We start from the raw sequence: 15,333 nt of genomic DNA, 5'->3' as shown, positions 1-15,333 counted from the left end.
TGAAAACTGTTGCAGAACAGATAAACCAGCTTCGATGACGACACCGTGACGTTCTAGTTCTCACTTCTCTTGCTTGTTCACGCCGCTCTCCAGAGTCATGGGATAAAGGTGGCTGTTCTCAGGTCTCCCAAAACATCCTGTCGCCACTCACCCATGGAGAGTGGGCTTGCTCCTCTCGGTGGCAACTCGCTCCCAGTACAAACAAGCTGCTGCCACACTGCCACTGACCTGTGTGACAGGTCGGGCCAAGGCTCTTTTCAAAACCGTCAAAGGCACTTTAGCATTCCCACCTCAGCATCTCATTAAAGGCACCTGGGGTTCGAAGCCCGCGTGAAGCATGAGCGTGCGTGAAACACACATGTGTGTGGCAACTGACTTTCCGGCTGTTCTGGGGCAGACTTAGACCGACCCCGCATCTATCTGATGAAAAGCACAGATTCGTAGATTGCAGTCAGTTTTTAAATCTTACCCTTTGTGACTTCGATATCTTTCCTCGTGCCTGCTAAAGTGCTGTAGATCTTACGAACCAGCTCCATGTTGTTGAGTAAGGAGTTGAACGCGTTGAAGTAGGAGAAGCTAACTTGGTGAGAAGTGCCTCCTCCAGCAGCCTAGGAAACGGCAACACAAAACATTCAAAACTCAAAAGTAAGAAACGCGGTTTGGACTCTGTATTTATTCTTTCTCTCAAAGTGGACCCGAAGGAGTCTCCGTCATTAAAACAATTAACTACCAACTTATAAATACCTGACTAAGACACGGGGCTCTTTGCACCCTCAGGGAAGCCTATGCAATTGAGATTTTAAAGAAGAAAGCAACATCTGGAAGTTGGAGTTCATGGTTCGTCCACCGCTAAGGTCAGAAACAACAAATACAATTACTGCAGATCAAAACCTGGCTATTTAAACAGGATCCTTTTAGACCCTCAACTATGCAATGCCTGCTAGTCCTGGAAAAATATCAATGGATAATATAAGGAATATTTGCTAAAATACTTACTTTTCCCGTGTACATACACAAAAACACAGCTTTATTTTTTTCATGCTGCAGATTGAAGCCAAGGCCTCTCTAAATTTACTATGGACACTACCACTAAGTCACCCCTCCAGTCTTAGCAACCTTAAATTTTAAGACCATTTAAAATTTATTATTTTATTCTATGTATACTGGTATTTTAACTACATGTGTGTGATACACCACATGTGTGCCTTGTGCCAGAGAAAACCAAAGGAGGGCGTCCAGGTTCCCGGAACTGGAGCTACAGATGGTTGTGAGCCACCACGTGGTTGCTAATTGAATCCAAGTTCTCTGGAAGAGCAGTGCTCTTAACCACGGAGCTATCTCTCCAGCCCAGAGACCATTTCATGACATCAATTTTTTTAAAAGCTATGCTTATTCTTAAGATACCTAGTTTGCGTCAGGTGGTGGCGCACACCTTTAATCCCAGTACCCGGAGCCAGAGGTGAGCAGATCTCTGGGTTCAAGGCCAGCCTGGTCTACAGAGTGAGTTCCAGGACAACCAGGGTAACACAAGGAAACCTTGTCTCACAAAACAAAACAAAAGATACCTAGTTTGTGTGGCTCTCTGATCCTGCATCATGCAAACTACAGCTCCCAAAGCTCCCTGAATGTCCAGAAGATCCGGCAAGGATTCTCTGTTAAGTTACATCCTTGGTGCTTCTGGGCCACAGAGCTCACTCCCACAGCATAGCAGACAATGGCCTTCATTATCTCTGGAGGCCGAGAAACTTCTCCCTTTGCCCATCATTTAGGTAGGTACAGCCTCAAAAGAGAAGGATTTTGTGTTGTTTTGCTTCTTGATTTGTTTGTTCAGTTTCTAAAAGTCTAACTTCAAAGTTACAAGGTGGAAGGGGGCCGGATGGTGGTAGCACATGCCTTTAACCCCAGCACTGTGAGACAGAGGCAGGTGGATCTCTGTGAGTTTAAGCAAGACCAGCCTGGTCTACAAGAGCTAGTTCCAGGACAGGCTCCAAAGCTACAGAGAAACCTTGTCTCAAAACAAACAGAAACAAGGCGGAGGGGCTGAAAAATTGTCAGTGTTTAAAACTCACAGAAATACTGATAGAAACATCAAGGTCGCAACCCCAGTCAGAAGAGTCGATCACAAGCAGTGTGAGGCTGATTTCTCTTTGACATTTAAATCCTCTACCTTATACATATAGGCAACAACGGGCAAATGTCTCTGCCCGCCCCCATATAGATTTTATTTTTATTAATGTCAATCTGGATATCAAATGCAGGATTCAGATTCCTTAATATTTTCCTCTGAGGGTTGTGACCGTATTTCGGTAAACTGAGGCAACAGCCACGTAACCAAGTTGGAAAATACAAAGTGGATTTTGTATTTTGATGCTGAGCGAATGCTTCCTTCTGGATTTTCTTCCTTTCTTCTCTCCTTCCCTCCCCAATTCCTTCTGGGCCCTTCCTTTCATCTTTGGTTGTGGTATGAGGTGAAGGTACAAGAGGGGGGGTGGGTTGTCAGGGAGGTGACATGTGGAAGGGAGAGTGACAGGCTCCGCGTTCAAATTCACTGAGGAGAAAGACCAGAAGTTGATCTTTCTACCCCAGTCTAAGTCGGGGATAATGATCTTCAGCTGAAACAACAGCGGGACCCATTGGCTCTCTTCCATCCCAAACAAGCAGTAATCAAAAACATCCACACAACACGGTGTGTACAAAGAAACACGTGAGTGAGAAGAGCTTCACCCCGTGCAAGGAAGTGAGTGGCATGAATTGGCTGTGGGTCCCCACTTTGACAGAACAAAAGACCTGTGTCTGGGACACACACTCGGAATGCACAGGTGAAGGGGCAGAGAGCAATGACTCCAGAGGCTGGTGGCCCCATGCTTCCTCCAGGCCTTCTGACATGAGCCAGTGACCATCCCTCCAGCACACAGAGGAAGGAGCGTCCTAACTAGGCTGGCAGAGCTTGGGGTGGGAGGTGACAGAAGCCAAGATGAAGGCAAGGATGCATGGAAATACAGCGATCACGGTCTCTTGTCTACAAACTCTCGTGTCCCTTGGACTGGACACTGTAAACGGAAAACAACAGTTTGGATATACATGAGAGCATGAAGGTAGCTCTGGATGAAGTTAGAAACTGAGAAAAGACCACTCATTTTAGCACACACACACACACTCTTTAAACTTCTACCACCTAAACATAAAGCCTGGTTAGTTAAGAGCCATGTGGACATAAGAAGGTATTCCAGAAGCCGAGGTTCAAAGCAGCTCATGAAATGTGACGTGAACGCCTGTCTTCTTACTTACTGAAACTAAATTCTCCTCCACAAAAGGAGTGAGCATGTGGGACCGAATGGTGACCATGACGTCACTGAAATCCAGACCTGAGATCACACCACTCTTGCTCTTGTCTTTGAGCGCAAAGGCTTGTCTTGCATGTTCCAACTGCAGTTCCTGCAGAGAAAAGAGAAACAGCATTAAAATAGTTGGAACATATCCCAAGCACACACTCTGCAAAGAAAGGAAGGACAGACGGCCTTCCCCGGCATGTCCGTCACAACCAAGCTTCAGAACTTCTAGGGGGCTTTCTGACAGAGGCGATCGATACCTGGTATTCCTTGGAGGAAGAAAATGGAATGGAGCTGGCAGGAACCAAAGTGTTGTGGGGGAAGGGGGGAGACTTTTGGGTTTTACTTGGAAAGTTTCCATCTCTGGAAACAAAGCACACTGCGGTTTCAGTGCTTTCTCCTGGCTGCTATAATACACAATGATTTACTTTCTTGCCATCCATGAGAACTTCCTGAATCAAGAGTTGACATTTATTTTCAGTTTCTCACTCTTAAATGTCACAATCAGAGCCAGTCTCTCTCCTCCTCTCTGTGTCAGACACCAGGTTTTTTTCAAATGATTTAAAAAAAAAAAAAAAGAACTCAGTGTGAAACTCCACCAAATGGCAATGCAATACTTCCTAATTCTGAAATGGAAGTTAAAGACAGGAAACCGTACAAGCTGTGCTTATTATCACTCTGTCAGACTGGGGCACAGTTGCTCTCAAACTCTAAAATAATCCAGAAACTCTCTGATGTTTGGAACTACTGTAAAACCAATATTGATATTTCAATAAAAACAGTAAAATGTACCCCAGGATATGCTGGAGAAATTAAAGCCAGAGCATTTCTGTTATGGGCACCCATGATGTAATCCACATGGATGTGCTGGCACAACACATGACATGCATGCAGATGCCATGTTCATGATGTAATCCACATGGATGTGCTGGCACAACACATGACGTGTATTCAGATGCCATGTTCATGCTCCATGCAGCTGGAAACTGCAGTCATATTTAAATATCATCCAAAGGTAAGATTAGGTATTATCATTACCATTCACCAAAGCACTGCCTTAACTCTTCTTGATATTTGAAATTCTCTGGGAGTCTGGGGGACTCACTGGTAGAAAGTTTACCTGTCATACATGAGGCCCAGATTTTATACCCTGAACCCACAAATGAATGGATGGGCGGACAGATGGATGGATGGATATATATATATATATATATAGAGAGAGAGAGAGAGACAGAGACAGAGACAGAGATAAAATATTTTGTTGTAGTCTCACCCTTTTTATTTATTTTTTACATATGTGTGTGTATATATCTTTTTTAAAAAAAAACATAGATTTAAATTAATGTAGCCCAGGTTGGCTTTGAACTCTCTGTGTAGTCAAAGCTGGCCTTGAACTCCTGAGTCTTCTGTCTACACCTCTCAAGTACTGGGATTATGGGCATGCTCCACAACATCTGTTTTGCTTGTTTTTTTTTTTTTTTGTTTTGTTTTGTTTTGTTTTCTCCGGAGACAGGGTTTCTCTGTGTAGACCTGACTGTCCTGGAACTCACTCTATAGACCAGGCTGTCCTTGAACTCACTCAGAGATCTGCCTGCTTCTGCCTCCCAAGTGCTGGCATTAAAGGCGTGCGCCACCACTGCCTGGGAGTACGACATCTGGTTTTAACTATATTTTTCCATGAATTTGATATCTCAATGATAATTAAAGTCACTAAAATTAGCAAGTATTTGTTTCATAGTTAATTGTACTATATATTTGTTTTATATGGTTTTCTGTACATATATGAGATTTCACCATAAAATTTTGAAAATTCTTAGCAGGGTGGTGAGCTAAAGACGAGTATATCAAACCTTCTAAATCTTTCAAGGGGTCAAGAACTCCAGACAGCTCTACAGGTGACATGAGAATCAAATAATCCTGGGACCCTGCTAGAAGTACAAAATCTACACCAGCACCTGTAATTCCAGCACTCCAGAGGTTGGATGTTGCAGGATGAGAAGTTCAGTGCAATCCTTGACTACCCAGAAACTGAATAAGAGACTTAGCTTCTGGACTGGAGAGATAACTGGAGGTTAAGAGCACTGACTGCTCTTCCAAAAGATCCGGGTTCAATTCCCAGCATGCACATGGTGGCTCACAACTGTCTGTAACTCCAGTTCTAGGTGGTCGTGACCCAGCCTAAGAGGAAGCAAGATGTGACTACCTTGCTGAAAAAGGTGCCAAGTCACATTGTTAACACAGACAAGAATTATGGGATAATGTAAGTTATAAGAATTAGTAAATAATGCCGGGAGGTGGTGGCACACGCCTTTAATCCCAGCACTCGGGAGGCAGAGACAGGTGAATCTCTGTGAGTTCGAGGCCAGCCTGGTCTACAAGAGCTAGTTCCAGGACAGGAACCAAAGCTACAGAGAAACCCTGTCTCGAAAAACCAAAAAGAAAAGGGGGAGGGGGAGTTCTGTGAGACTTTTATCCTGTCACTTGTATTTTTTAATAAAATGCTAATTGGCCAGTAGCCAGGCAGGAAGTAGAGGCACGGCAACGAGAATGCTGGGAAGAGGGAAGCACAGTCTACAGTCGTGAACCAGCCTCAGAGAAAAGAAGAGGAAAATTGAGAATGGAAGTTTCTTTTTGAGATCCTACCAAATGCCCAGCAAAATGATTAAAAGTAAATATATCAATAAATGTCATCAACAAGGCAAGGCAGACCAGTATGCGGAATGTCTCCACTTGGTATGGGCCATGCACACCTTTTCCTAACAATGCACCTAGCAACCTGCAGGTAACCCAGGACTCCCACCTGTATCAAGTTGTACATGCACCCTCCTCCAAATAATAGGAAAGTTTCTCTTCCCTGTCAGCAATTAAATATGGATAGTTTCTATTCAAATGTATTCCCAGTTATATTCTGTAGGAGGGTAGGGGGAGCCAATCCAGCACGAACTTGTTTTGGCGGTACATGGGCAACAAGGCAAATCATGCCCTCTAAGTGAGCTTTTAAGAAAAAAACCTCCATTTGCCATCTTTAATTCTTTTTCAATTAAAAAGGTATTACTTTATAAAAAAAAGGGGGGTGGGGACACACCAGAGCATGCATGTGGATGTCAGAGGACAATTTATGGTAGTTGGTTCTCTCCTTCCATCATGTGGGTCCTAGGGATTGAACTCAGCTCATTAGACTTGGTGGCAAGTGCCTTTACCCACTGAGCTATCTGGCTGGCCCTGCTATTTCCCATCTCACACCTAGTTATACTTGGGTATTCATAGGATGAAAATTGGGCACATTGTGGGAAGAAATACAGGCAGTAAGGATGTGTAAATCAAATTTGTCAATCAAAATAGAGAACTGCCCATATTACACCCCTTAGTAGCAAGTCCCTCTTTGCCTTAGACCCCATAAACAAAGTCTCAGGAAATAGCCTGCAGCCTGTGAGCATTCTCTCACTCTTGGAGCCACTGCTCGCTTTCCTGTACTTCTATTTGTCCTCCTCTGTCCTGTCACTTTGCCCTGGAACTAAGTTTCTTTGAGACAGCAATCTATGCATGCCCTTATTTTAGTTTCTTGAATAAGAAGAGATTAAAACCTGGAAACAATCAGGTGATAAACTGGTAATGAGATGGGGTGGGGAGGGCAGGGAGAGGGAACCCTAAAACCCTCCAGAGTGCAAGAGAAATCAGAAATAAGAACAGCACTGGGCTTCTTAGTGTCAACACCACACGGCAGAAAGCAAACAAGAAATGCTTTAAAAGTCAACATCCCATCAAACCAAAGTTTAGTGATGGAATAAGAAAGAGCGATTCCCATATGAGAAAAGTCTCGGAATTCTCCATTTTCTTTACTCAGGCATGGAGGGCTCTATTTATGAAACTACAGTAATTCCAATGACTATTGATCTAAATAGACCTGTGACAGAACTATAGAAAGAATGAGTATGGAGGCAGGAGGATCACTGTGAGTTCAAGGCCAGCCTGCTCTACAGGGCAAGTTCCCTGACAGCCAGAGAAACCCTGTCTTGGGGAGAAAAAAGAAAGAAAGAGAAAGAGAAGGCGGGAAGGATGGAGAAAGCGGGGAGGGATGGAGGGAGGGAGGGAGGGAGGGAGGGAGGGAGGGAGGGAGCGAGGGAGGGAGGATGGATAGCCGCAGGTGGAATATGTCCAAGTTTGTGCTTGGCAGTGAGAGGTAAAAGAACTCCTAATCTCACGTAGAATTCAATCAAACACAGCTGAAAGTAGAAAAATGAAGTAGGGATAATATAAGGTGAGTATTTAAATAAACTGAAGAACACACTGGGAAAAACAATGACTGCAAGACCTTGCTTCAGTGAGCGGGAAATGAAGAACGGGGTGAGATGGGGACTTCCTCTGTCCCTGTGTTAGACAATACAAGTGTCCAGCAGGGGTGCTCACCTGCAGAAACTGAGTGAATTCCACATAGTTCAGGTGTTTCTTGCGATTGTGCCCAAAATGCAGTCGGATGAATTCGCAGTCCCAGTTAAAAGGGATGTGATGGTGGATAATAGTCTGTCCAAAAATCTCCTTGACATTTTCTTAAAAAGGGAAAAGAAAGACGCATCAGCCACACTGTACCGAATCATCCGGTCCACCGCAATGCTCCTACAGAGAAGAATTAGGGAAAGTTTAAAAAGCCAAGACCGTCTGCTTCTACTAAAAGGAGCCGCAAATCTCTTTGTGCCCAGAAACCCATGCAGGAACGCAACTGATACAAATATAATTTTTCACTTAAGACTGTGTACTGTTACATATGAGGCCATGGGATTCTTAATTTCTCTAGATTTAATTTTAATTAGGAAGCGATTTCTATCTTGCAATATAAATAACTGCTACTTTCCATTTCAGCCTAAAATCAATAGCGTTTTCCTGGTTCCTCAAGGAGTCGAATTAAGCCTTTTATCAGAAGTGTGAATACCTAAATTACAGTATAATGCAATATTTGTCATACTAAGTATGGTTTGATTGAGTCGTGATTATTACATTCACACTAGCCTGAATATGACTATTGAAGATAGCTATAAGAAATACTACCAACAGCATATCATTAGCTCAGCAGTAAAGCACCTTATTAAAACTAATAGTGTCAAAAATAAGGTCTTGCCACAAAGCCTCGAAATACCCCTAAAATTCATGATTATTAGCCTGAACTATTAAAATATTTTAAGATAAGTGAAATTAGTGATCCGCTTGTCAATGAAGAACCATACACGGGACGCTAACTTCTCGGTAGGTACCGGTCGCGCTGAATGATACAACCAGCTCTCTGTTGCCTGTCTTTATGCACCAGCAAGATCATTCACTTTCTTACAGCCTTACGTGTATTACAAAAATTGGTTCGCAAATGACTGCTACTTTAACAGGCATAGACTGGATAGACGAATTCAGAAGCTCATGCCAAAAAAACAAAAAATCATTAGCAGAGTTAAGCGAGCAGAAGCCTTTTTTTTAGTAATGTCTTAAGATCCAAATTATTTCCCAATTTAAGCCAATTTTATTAGTGAAAGGGTTCTGCCGTCAATAGCTATCAATTATCCTAAAGAATTAATAAGCATAGGCTTAGTGTTTTATAATCACCTCTAACTGTGTTGTTTTCTCTGCTATCAACAGTCTTTGACTACAACACCCATCTCGGAACTGGCGAGGGTCTAATGGATTCCCTTTGTCTCATGAAAGCGTTGCATTTGGGCGGAATCTGAACTGGAACTCTCCTAGCAGTCTGAACTCAAGGTACCAGCTCTAGTTTACAAGATGTAGCAGAGTCAAAAGGAGGCATTGGATGTCACTGGGGAGATGGGATTCTCATCTTCTCTCTCAAATGGATGCAGGATTTCATGGCTAAGTAGCAACAAGATCTCAGAGTTTTCAAGCCATGCCAAGTATGTCCACCTTAAACATAAACTAAACACTGCATGGGGCTTTCATTCTGAAAAGACTACAGTATCAATTCATGAGATGCTGGTTCAAATCAATGGGAAAGGTCATCCTTAAAACAAGACCCTGGGGATGTAGCTCGAGTAGAGCGTTTGCCTGTCATGCATGAGATCATGGATCCAATCCCCAGAATCCTCTACCTCAGGGGATGCGGGGGTGTAATGAAATGTAAAATATGCTAAAGTTTATAAAATAAGTAAAACAGGATTGTAAAAAGTTTAAAATATGGAATACTAGTAAACATGTTTTTAGGATCCATCTAATATAACTAAGTCACTATATCCCCAAATTTACTAACTTTACTTAGTTTAGAAGTCTAACAAACAAGACAGGGTAGTGACCGTCTTTAATCTCAGCATTCAGGAAGCAGAGGCAGGAGGAGGATCTATGTGAATTGGAGGCCAGCCTGGTCCACATAAAGAATATCAGGCCAGTCAGAGGTACATGGGAGACCCTGTCTCAAAAAAAAAAAAATGTACACACTGTTACACAGCAGGTCTGAGTCTGCTTAGGGTGGCAATATCTCTAAAAACAAAAGACAATGAAAGATATAGGCATAATTTTTATGTATCAATAGATAAAACTGAATCCCTTTTGTATGGTTTGGAAATTATCTTAAGTGTGAAAAAGCCTTAAAGTCAAAGACTCAAAAGCCTTCAAACAACAGACAAAAAATATGTAGTCATTTCTATTTTTTTCCTGACATCACCAAATAATGCATAAATTGTCTTTATTTATGCATTTGTTTGTCATAGTGGGTATCCAGGGCCTTAAGCATTCGAGGTAAGTATCCCACTAATGAGCTCTACTCCTCATCCCCAATTCTTTTTAATTTTTTTTATTTTGAGACAGGGTGTCATTGCCTAGGCTGAGCCTGAACTCACTCTGAAGCCTAAGTGGGCCTTGAATTTACAATCCTCCTGTCTCAGCCTCCTCGTGGCTGGAATTCCAGGTCTACACTACTGTTCCTGATGGAGTTTCCACTTGGCTTGGTTTTATTATTTGAAACAGTGTTTCATACTGTCACCCAGTGTGGCCTCGAACTCTAGGCAATCCTCCTGTTTCTGAAGACTGGCGTTATAGGCATGAGCTACCATACCGGGCTTACACACTAAATTTACACAACATATTAGGAAAAAAAATCTTGATAGTGAAAAACAAATTGTTAAAATGGTGCTAACGATTGAACCTAGGCCCCGCCAATGCTAAGCAAGCAGTCTACCGCGGAGCCACGCCCCAGCCCTAGAATAAAGGCTTTAGTGGGACACTCTCTTACTAATATCCTAGCAATCTCTGAAATCTTAGACTGCTGTTCAAGCAATTAAAATAGTCATCTAAATTAGTCACAGCCAGCTCTCAAATAGAGAAGTGGCGTTTTCTACGGGTAGTATTTGGACATTTTCCACTTCTCCCCCAAATGGACCCCTGCTAGCTCTGTGCATGGCTTCATTGAGACGTCATCCATCAGCTTATTAACTAAGCCATGGTACTTCCAGTCCTTTGCATCACAGTCCGGGGCCGCAACTGGAGTCACCAGGGCTGCTACGACTGTAAACCTCTCTTGGCATCTCTTGAGATGTAGTCTACAAATCTGTTACTAGTCCAGCATCCGTCGCCTGAAGCCAGCTCAGAAATGTCTCAGAGAGACAACAACTGACGTCCAATTTATAATCGCCACTGTTCCTACACTGGGATGTATTTACAAAACAAAATGATGTCAGAGCTCGAGGACTAAGGAGCCGATACCTGCATGAGTCTAGAGATCCAGCAGGAGCAGCCGCAATTATCTTCCTGGGTCAGCAGGTCTCACAGGACCTGAGAAGGCGGACCGCCATTAACCCCAAGCATACCTGCCCTAGCTCACTGCTCTGTGTGAAGTTTCCTACCCAAAGAGAATCCCATCTTTCCAGGGGCAAACAAGGGTTTTTAGCTCTAAATAGCACTCTTTACGAGCACTATTTCCGTGGCCACAGTTCTGGCCTGGCGTGACATTCACATCTTGGCAGCGAGATCATGATCCAGGAGGTTATACTAGGTGGGCACTGCTAAGAGAAACGGGAATCCATTCATGCTTCTGACAGAGAAAACAATAGACCACTTTTAAACTTCCTGCGGGGAGCATGGGCTTCGTGAAAAAGACGCCTTACAATTCCTTTGAAGAGGGAATTGGGGCCAGACAGTGAAAGGAGCTTGTCATTACGTTCTCTTTGCTCAAAAGGAGACGAGCGTGTGATTTGTCAGGAGGGCAGGTAATGGTGACAATGTGATTAAGCAAAAAATGTTCCAAGAACTTCTATTAGTCAGTTTAGCTCTATCAGTCCCTTATAAAGACTGGGCTAGGTGAAATACACATCGAAGCATATTATGTGAATTCGTCTTAACAGAGTCGTCCACTTCCCCAGCAGCCCACACTGTGTCTCCCCATCTCATCCACCCTCATCCCGCCCCTGGTTCTCATGGGTGCTTCCTCCGGGGTCTTGATCACCTTTCTGCAGTACAAAATTACCTCTGACCGGGGCTGGCACTCTTCTCCAAGACTGCCACCATGCCTGCTCCATGAGTGAGCCTGGAAGGAGCTGCTGTACCAACGGTGTGGCCAGAGAACTCCTCCTGTAGGTATACAAGCCATCAGCCCCGTGACACAGCCCGCCTACCATCAGCCCAGCCTGACGTCCTGATTTCAAGGAGCCCAGCCCAGCAGGAGCCGCTGCTTCCAACTTAAAGGCTTGAGACCCCAAGCATTTCTTATTGCCAGGGGAATTTTTTTTTTTTTCTCAGCAGCTGGGTTTCACCTACACAGTGCTTAGGGCGAAGTCAGAGAGGCCCTGAGGATACCTGTGGTAAATGGTGACTAGCCTGGTGTACAACTGAACACACACAACAGTGAGACTTGTAGATGTGCTTTTCAGTGAAGGAAAAGTTGGGAGGGAAGAAGAGGAACAACTAGGAACCCAGGAAAGAAAACAAACACCAACAACAATAACAACAGAAAAGAGCAACAGCCGGAACTGGTGGAGGAAGTCCCAGCCTAAGCGTGCACTCTCGACTTCCGGCTATACTTCCAGGAAGTTTAGTGACCTGGGTGAACTGCCTCTGGACTCCGAGGGAAGGTGTCTGTTAGCCCTTTACCTACCTCCAGAAGGGATTACTGTACGAGCAGTCAAATAGAGCAATCCTGCTGCCAAATTCACGTAAAGGTTCATTTCTAAAGAGCATCACAGACGCTACAAGCCTTGACATTAACAGTCAGCCATCGAGGGACATAAAACGCGTCCTCTCCTTTAGCCTCAAACTCTAAGCTACTTTGTAGCTTGTGTATTTGTTTTTTCAAAATGGCCCTTTCTGTGATGTCTAAAAACAATAGGAAAAATCTTAAAATCTCTTTGTGATTTAATCAAACACCCCATGTGCCCATACAGCATACAATTATCCTAGTCATATGGCCAAAGACTCTCACGTCATCCAAGTCTACAGTTTTGTCTCCCTAAAGTACGGGCACATACAGGGTTCTTGGTGTTTACTCCACCGTGTCCCGACACTTGGAATAGCAGTGGTGGCTCTGCCTTCCTTAGAGAAAATCTGTTTCAAAGGCACATGTGGAATATATTTTTTTTTGCTTGCTGTATGCTATATATCCTAATACCAACACAGTACTATGTCAAAAGGCACCCCAGATTTAGAAGGTTTCTACAGTATGGGTGTGTCCTTGGAAAGTTCAATCTGATGACTTCCCAGTCCTAACAAACATGTCAGAGCACAATGTGCATGAGTGTCTCATAGAAAATCTAGAGCATGGAGTATGTTTTATATTTGGTCATTAGTAAACAGTTAAGAGTTTCTTTTAGTTTTGTTTGGTTGGTTTTATTTTTTAGAACTAAATCTTTGATAAGGCAATAAATACCTTCTTTTAAAAAATCTAAATAAATGCATGGCAGTAAATAGCAGCACCATGCAATATCACCACTTAATGGAGGTTAGGTCACTTCCATCTAATTCTATCCAGCAGGATACCAGCACGCTAGTAGGTAACAGTGAGACACGGGCACATGTACACTGTGTCTAGCACACACCAGTCATGCATGACCTCCACAAGGCTCGTGCCACCTGGCAGTGACAGAGATACATGCCATAAAGTAATTACCCACAGCATGCATTAAAAGTTTATTAAAAATTATCAAAGAGGAAAATATCAACTAATGCTTTATTTATTTAGAAACAAACAAAACAGAAACAGAACTCTGGAATCCTTTCTTGAGCTTTCATTCTGAAATGTATTTCCAAGGCCTTGGTAGAAGCTTTCTCTCCAGAATGGAGACGTGTCTAACAACAACAAAAACCCTTGCCTAGTACTCAACTAAATGTCCAATGCTGCTATGTATATAAATATTTGCCAAAGTGCTAAGCTTAAATATATTATCTTGATGCATAAAAAACATATCTAAAACAAAGGCACAGAGAGAACAGTATATACAAATGCACAGATAACACCAGCACTGCTGTCAGAGCCCACAAAATATGGCAATGGCAAAGCGATTTGGTCTCCATTCTACTGCACTTTACATCCAATATCTCTCCTTACTTTCCCTCATGTGCACAAGAGGAAACTGTACCTTAGATCCAGCTACGAAATAGAAGGCCATTTGGTTGCAAATGACTTAACTCTAGTTAAAGTGGATATCAAATTTCTTTTCCCTAAACATGCGTCTATACATATATAAGAACAATTCATTTTATTAAATGGATTCAAACATAAAAACTGACCTTCGCCACATACCTAAAAGTCCTATAAAAATAAACTTCAAGTTGATGACTTCCTTATGCAGAGAATCTGGAATCCTGGAATGAGTGAACCTTAAAAATCTTATTACATGGCATTTGCTGTAAGTAACAGGTGCAGTGTTTATCCTCCTAAAAACATAAGTCAAATATCCTCTTCTTTACTATCATTGCTTTCAGATCAGTTGAGAAAGCTGGTCTGAGTTGGGCCTGAGCTCAGTGGCAGAATGCTTACCTAGAATGCATGAGGCCCCAGGTTCAATCCCCAGATACACAAAAAAAGAAAGAAAGAAAATGATCTAAAAGTGAATCCTCAAAACTAGAGATCAAGGACAGGAAGAGGAAAAGATCGAAGTCCCTTACAAAATGAGAGTGGGAGAAAGAGAAAGGGGGGATGGGAAGAGGGAGGGGGAAACAGAAGGACCAGACACACTGGGCAAGGACCCCAGGAACTTTTAGATAATCCATAATAGTCTTATTTGTACATTATGGGACAGAATAAAGAACACAAGACTCTGGGGTGGGAGGTTCATATGTCCTTCAGACTACGGCAGGTATTGTTAAAAACTCAAACTATTTTTTCACCCTTAAAATCCTAAGCCATAAATCATAACCCAAGGGAAAAATAAGAGAGTCATAAAATAATAAAGTTAGGACCTAATTGTATATCCATGAGCTTTTATCTTCATGAAGTAAGGTGTGTACCAGCACTCAACTGCTTCCTGTATCATTTTATTCTCCTAATCAACAGTGACAGGAATCTGTTGATGGTCTGTTCATGAAGTGTCTTCGGTGACACTTTTTAAAAAAGACACATACACAAGCTGGGGAGAGCAACCAAACGGAGGAAACACAATATCAAGGCAGGAGGCAAAATAAATCAGAATCTGATTTTGAGAAACCTAATTCTCAGTGTGCACATGGTGTAAGCACAGGAATACCGTCACTAGCTCACACTCACATGTCCCGGTTTCCCAACAGGCGCCACGTGTGGAAGGGAGCCGTGTGAACGCGGGTGCTGCCTGCGCAGGGAGAATGCTCAGCACGGCGGAGCTGGGGCTGACTAACTAGGTGATGGAGACTGTGCTTTCTCTATAGCTCGGGGCATCTGGGCAGAAAGTCAACTTCCTGCAGGAGGCAATATGGTCAGAGCTCGCTGCAGAGCCAGGAGGATGCCCACTACATGCTCTGCAGAGAATTTTTAATTTTAAATGTTCCTCACAGAGGAGGGTTGGGCCAATGAAGAGAGGGGGTAAATTACCAAAGTAGACAATGTGCCCACCTA

The 15,333-nt window shown here is 43.1% G+C and overlaps 1 protein-coding gene across 1 annotated transcript in view; it reads right to left on the bottom strand.

Annotated features, from left to right (window-relative positions):
• The window catches only part of Slc25a12 (solute carrier family 25 member 12), a 69,202-nt gene that overhangs the window by 25,069 nt on the left and 28,800 nt on the right, over positions 1-15,333 (bottom strand). Inside the window, exons 5-7 of the mRNA XM_057754678.1 lie at positions 7,737-7,876; positions 3,289-3,435; positions 470-608 (exon numbers count right to left, since the gene is read on the bottom strand). Of these exons, the coding sequence (XP_057610661.1) occupies positions 470-608; positions 3,289-3,435; positions 7,737-7,876 (426 nt within the window). The remainder of the gene's footprint in view (positions 1-469; positions 609-3,288; positions 3,436-7,736; positions 7,877-15,333) is intronic.

This window comes from Chionomys nivalis, chromosome 22, assembly GCF_950005125.1.
Source record: "Chionomys nivalis chromosome 22, mChiNiv1.1, whole genome shotgun sequence".
NCBI lineage: Eukaryota > Metazoa > Chordata > Mammalia > Rodentia > Cricetidae > Chionomys > Chionomys nivalis.
Note: the sequence above shows the minus strand (reverse complement) of the source record. Positions and strands in the feature narration are given on the sequence as shown.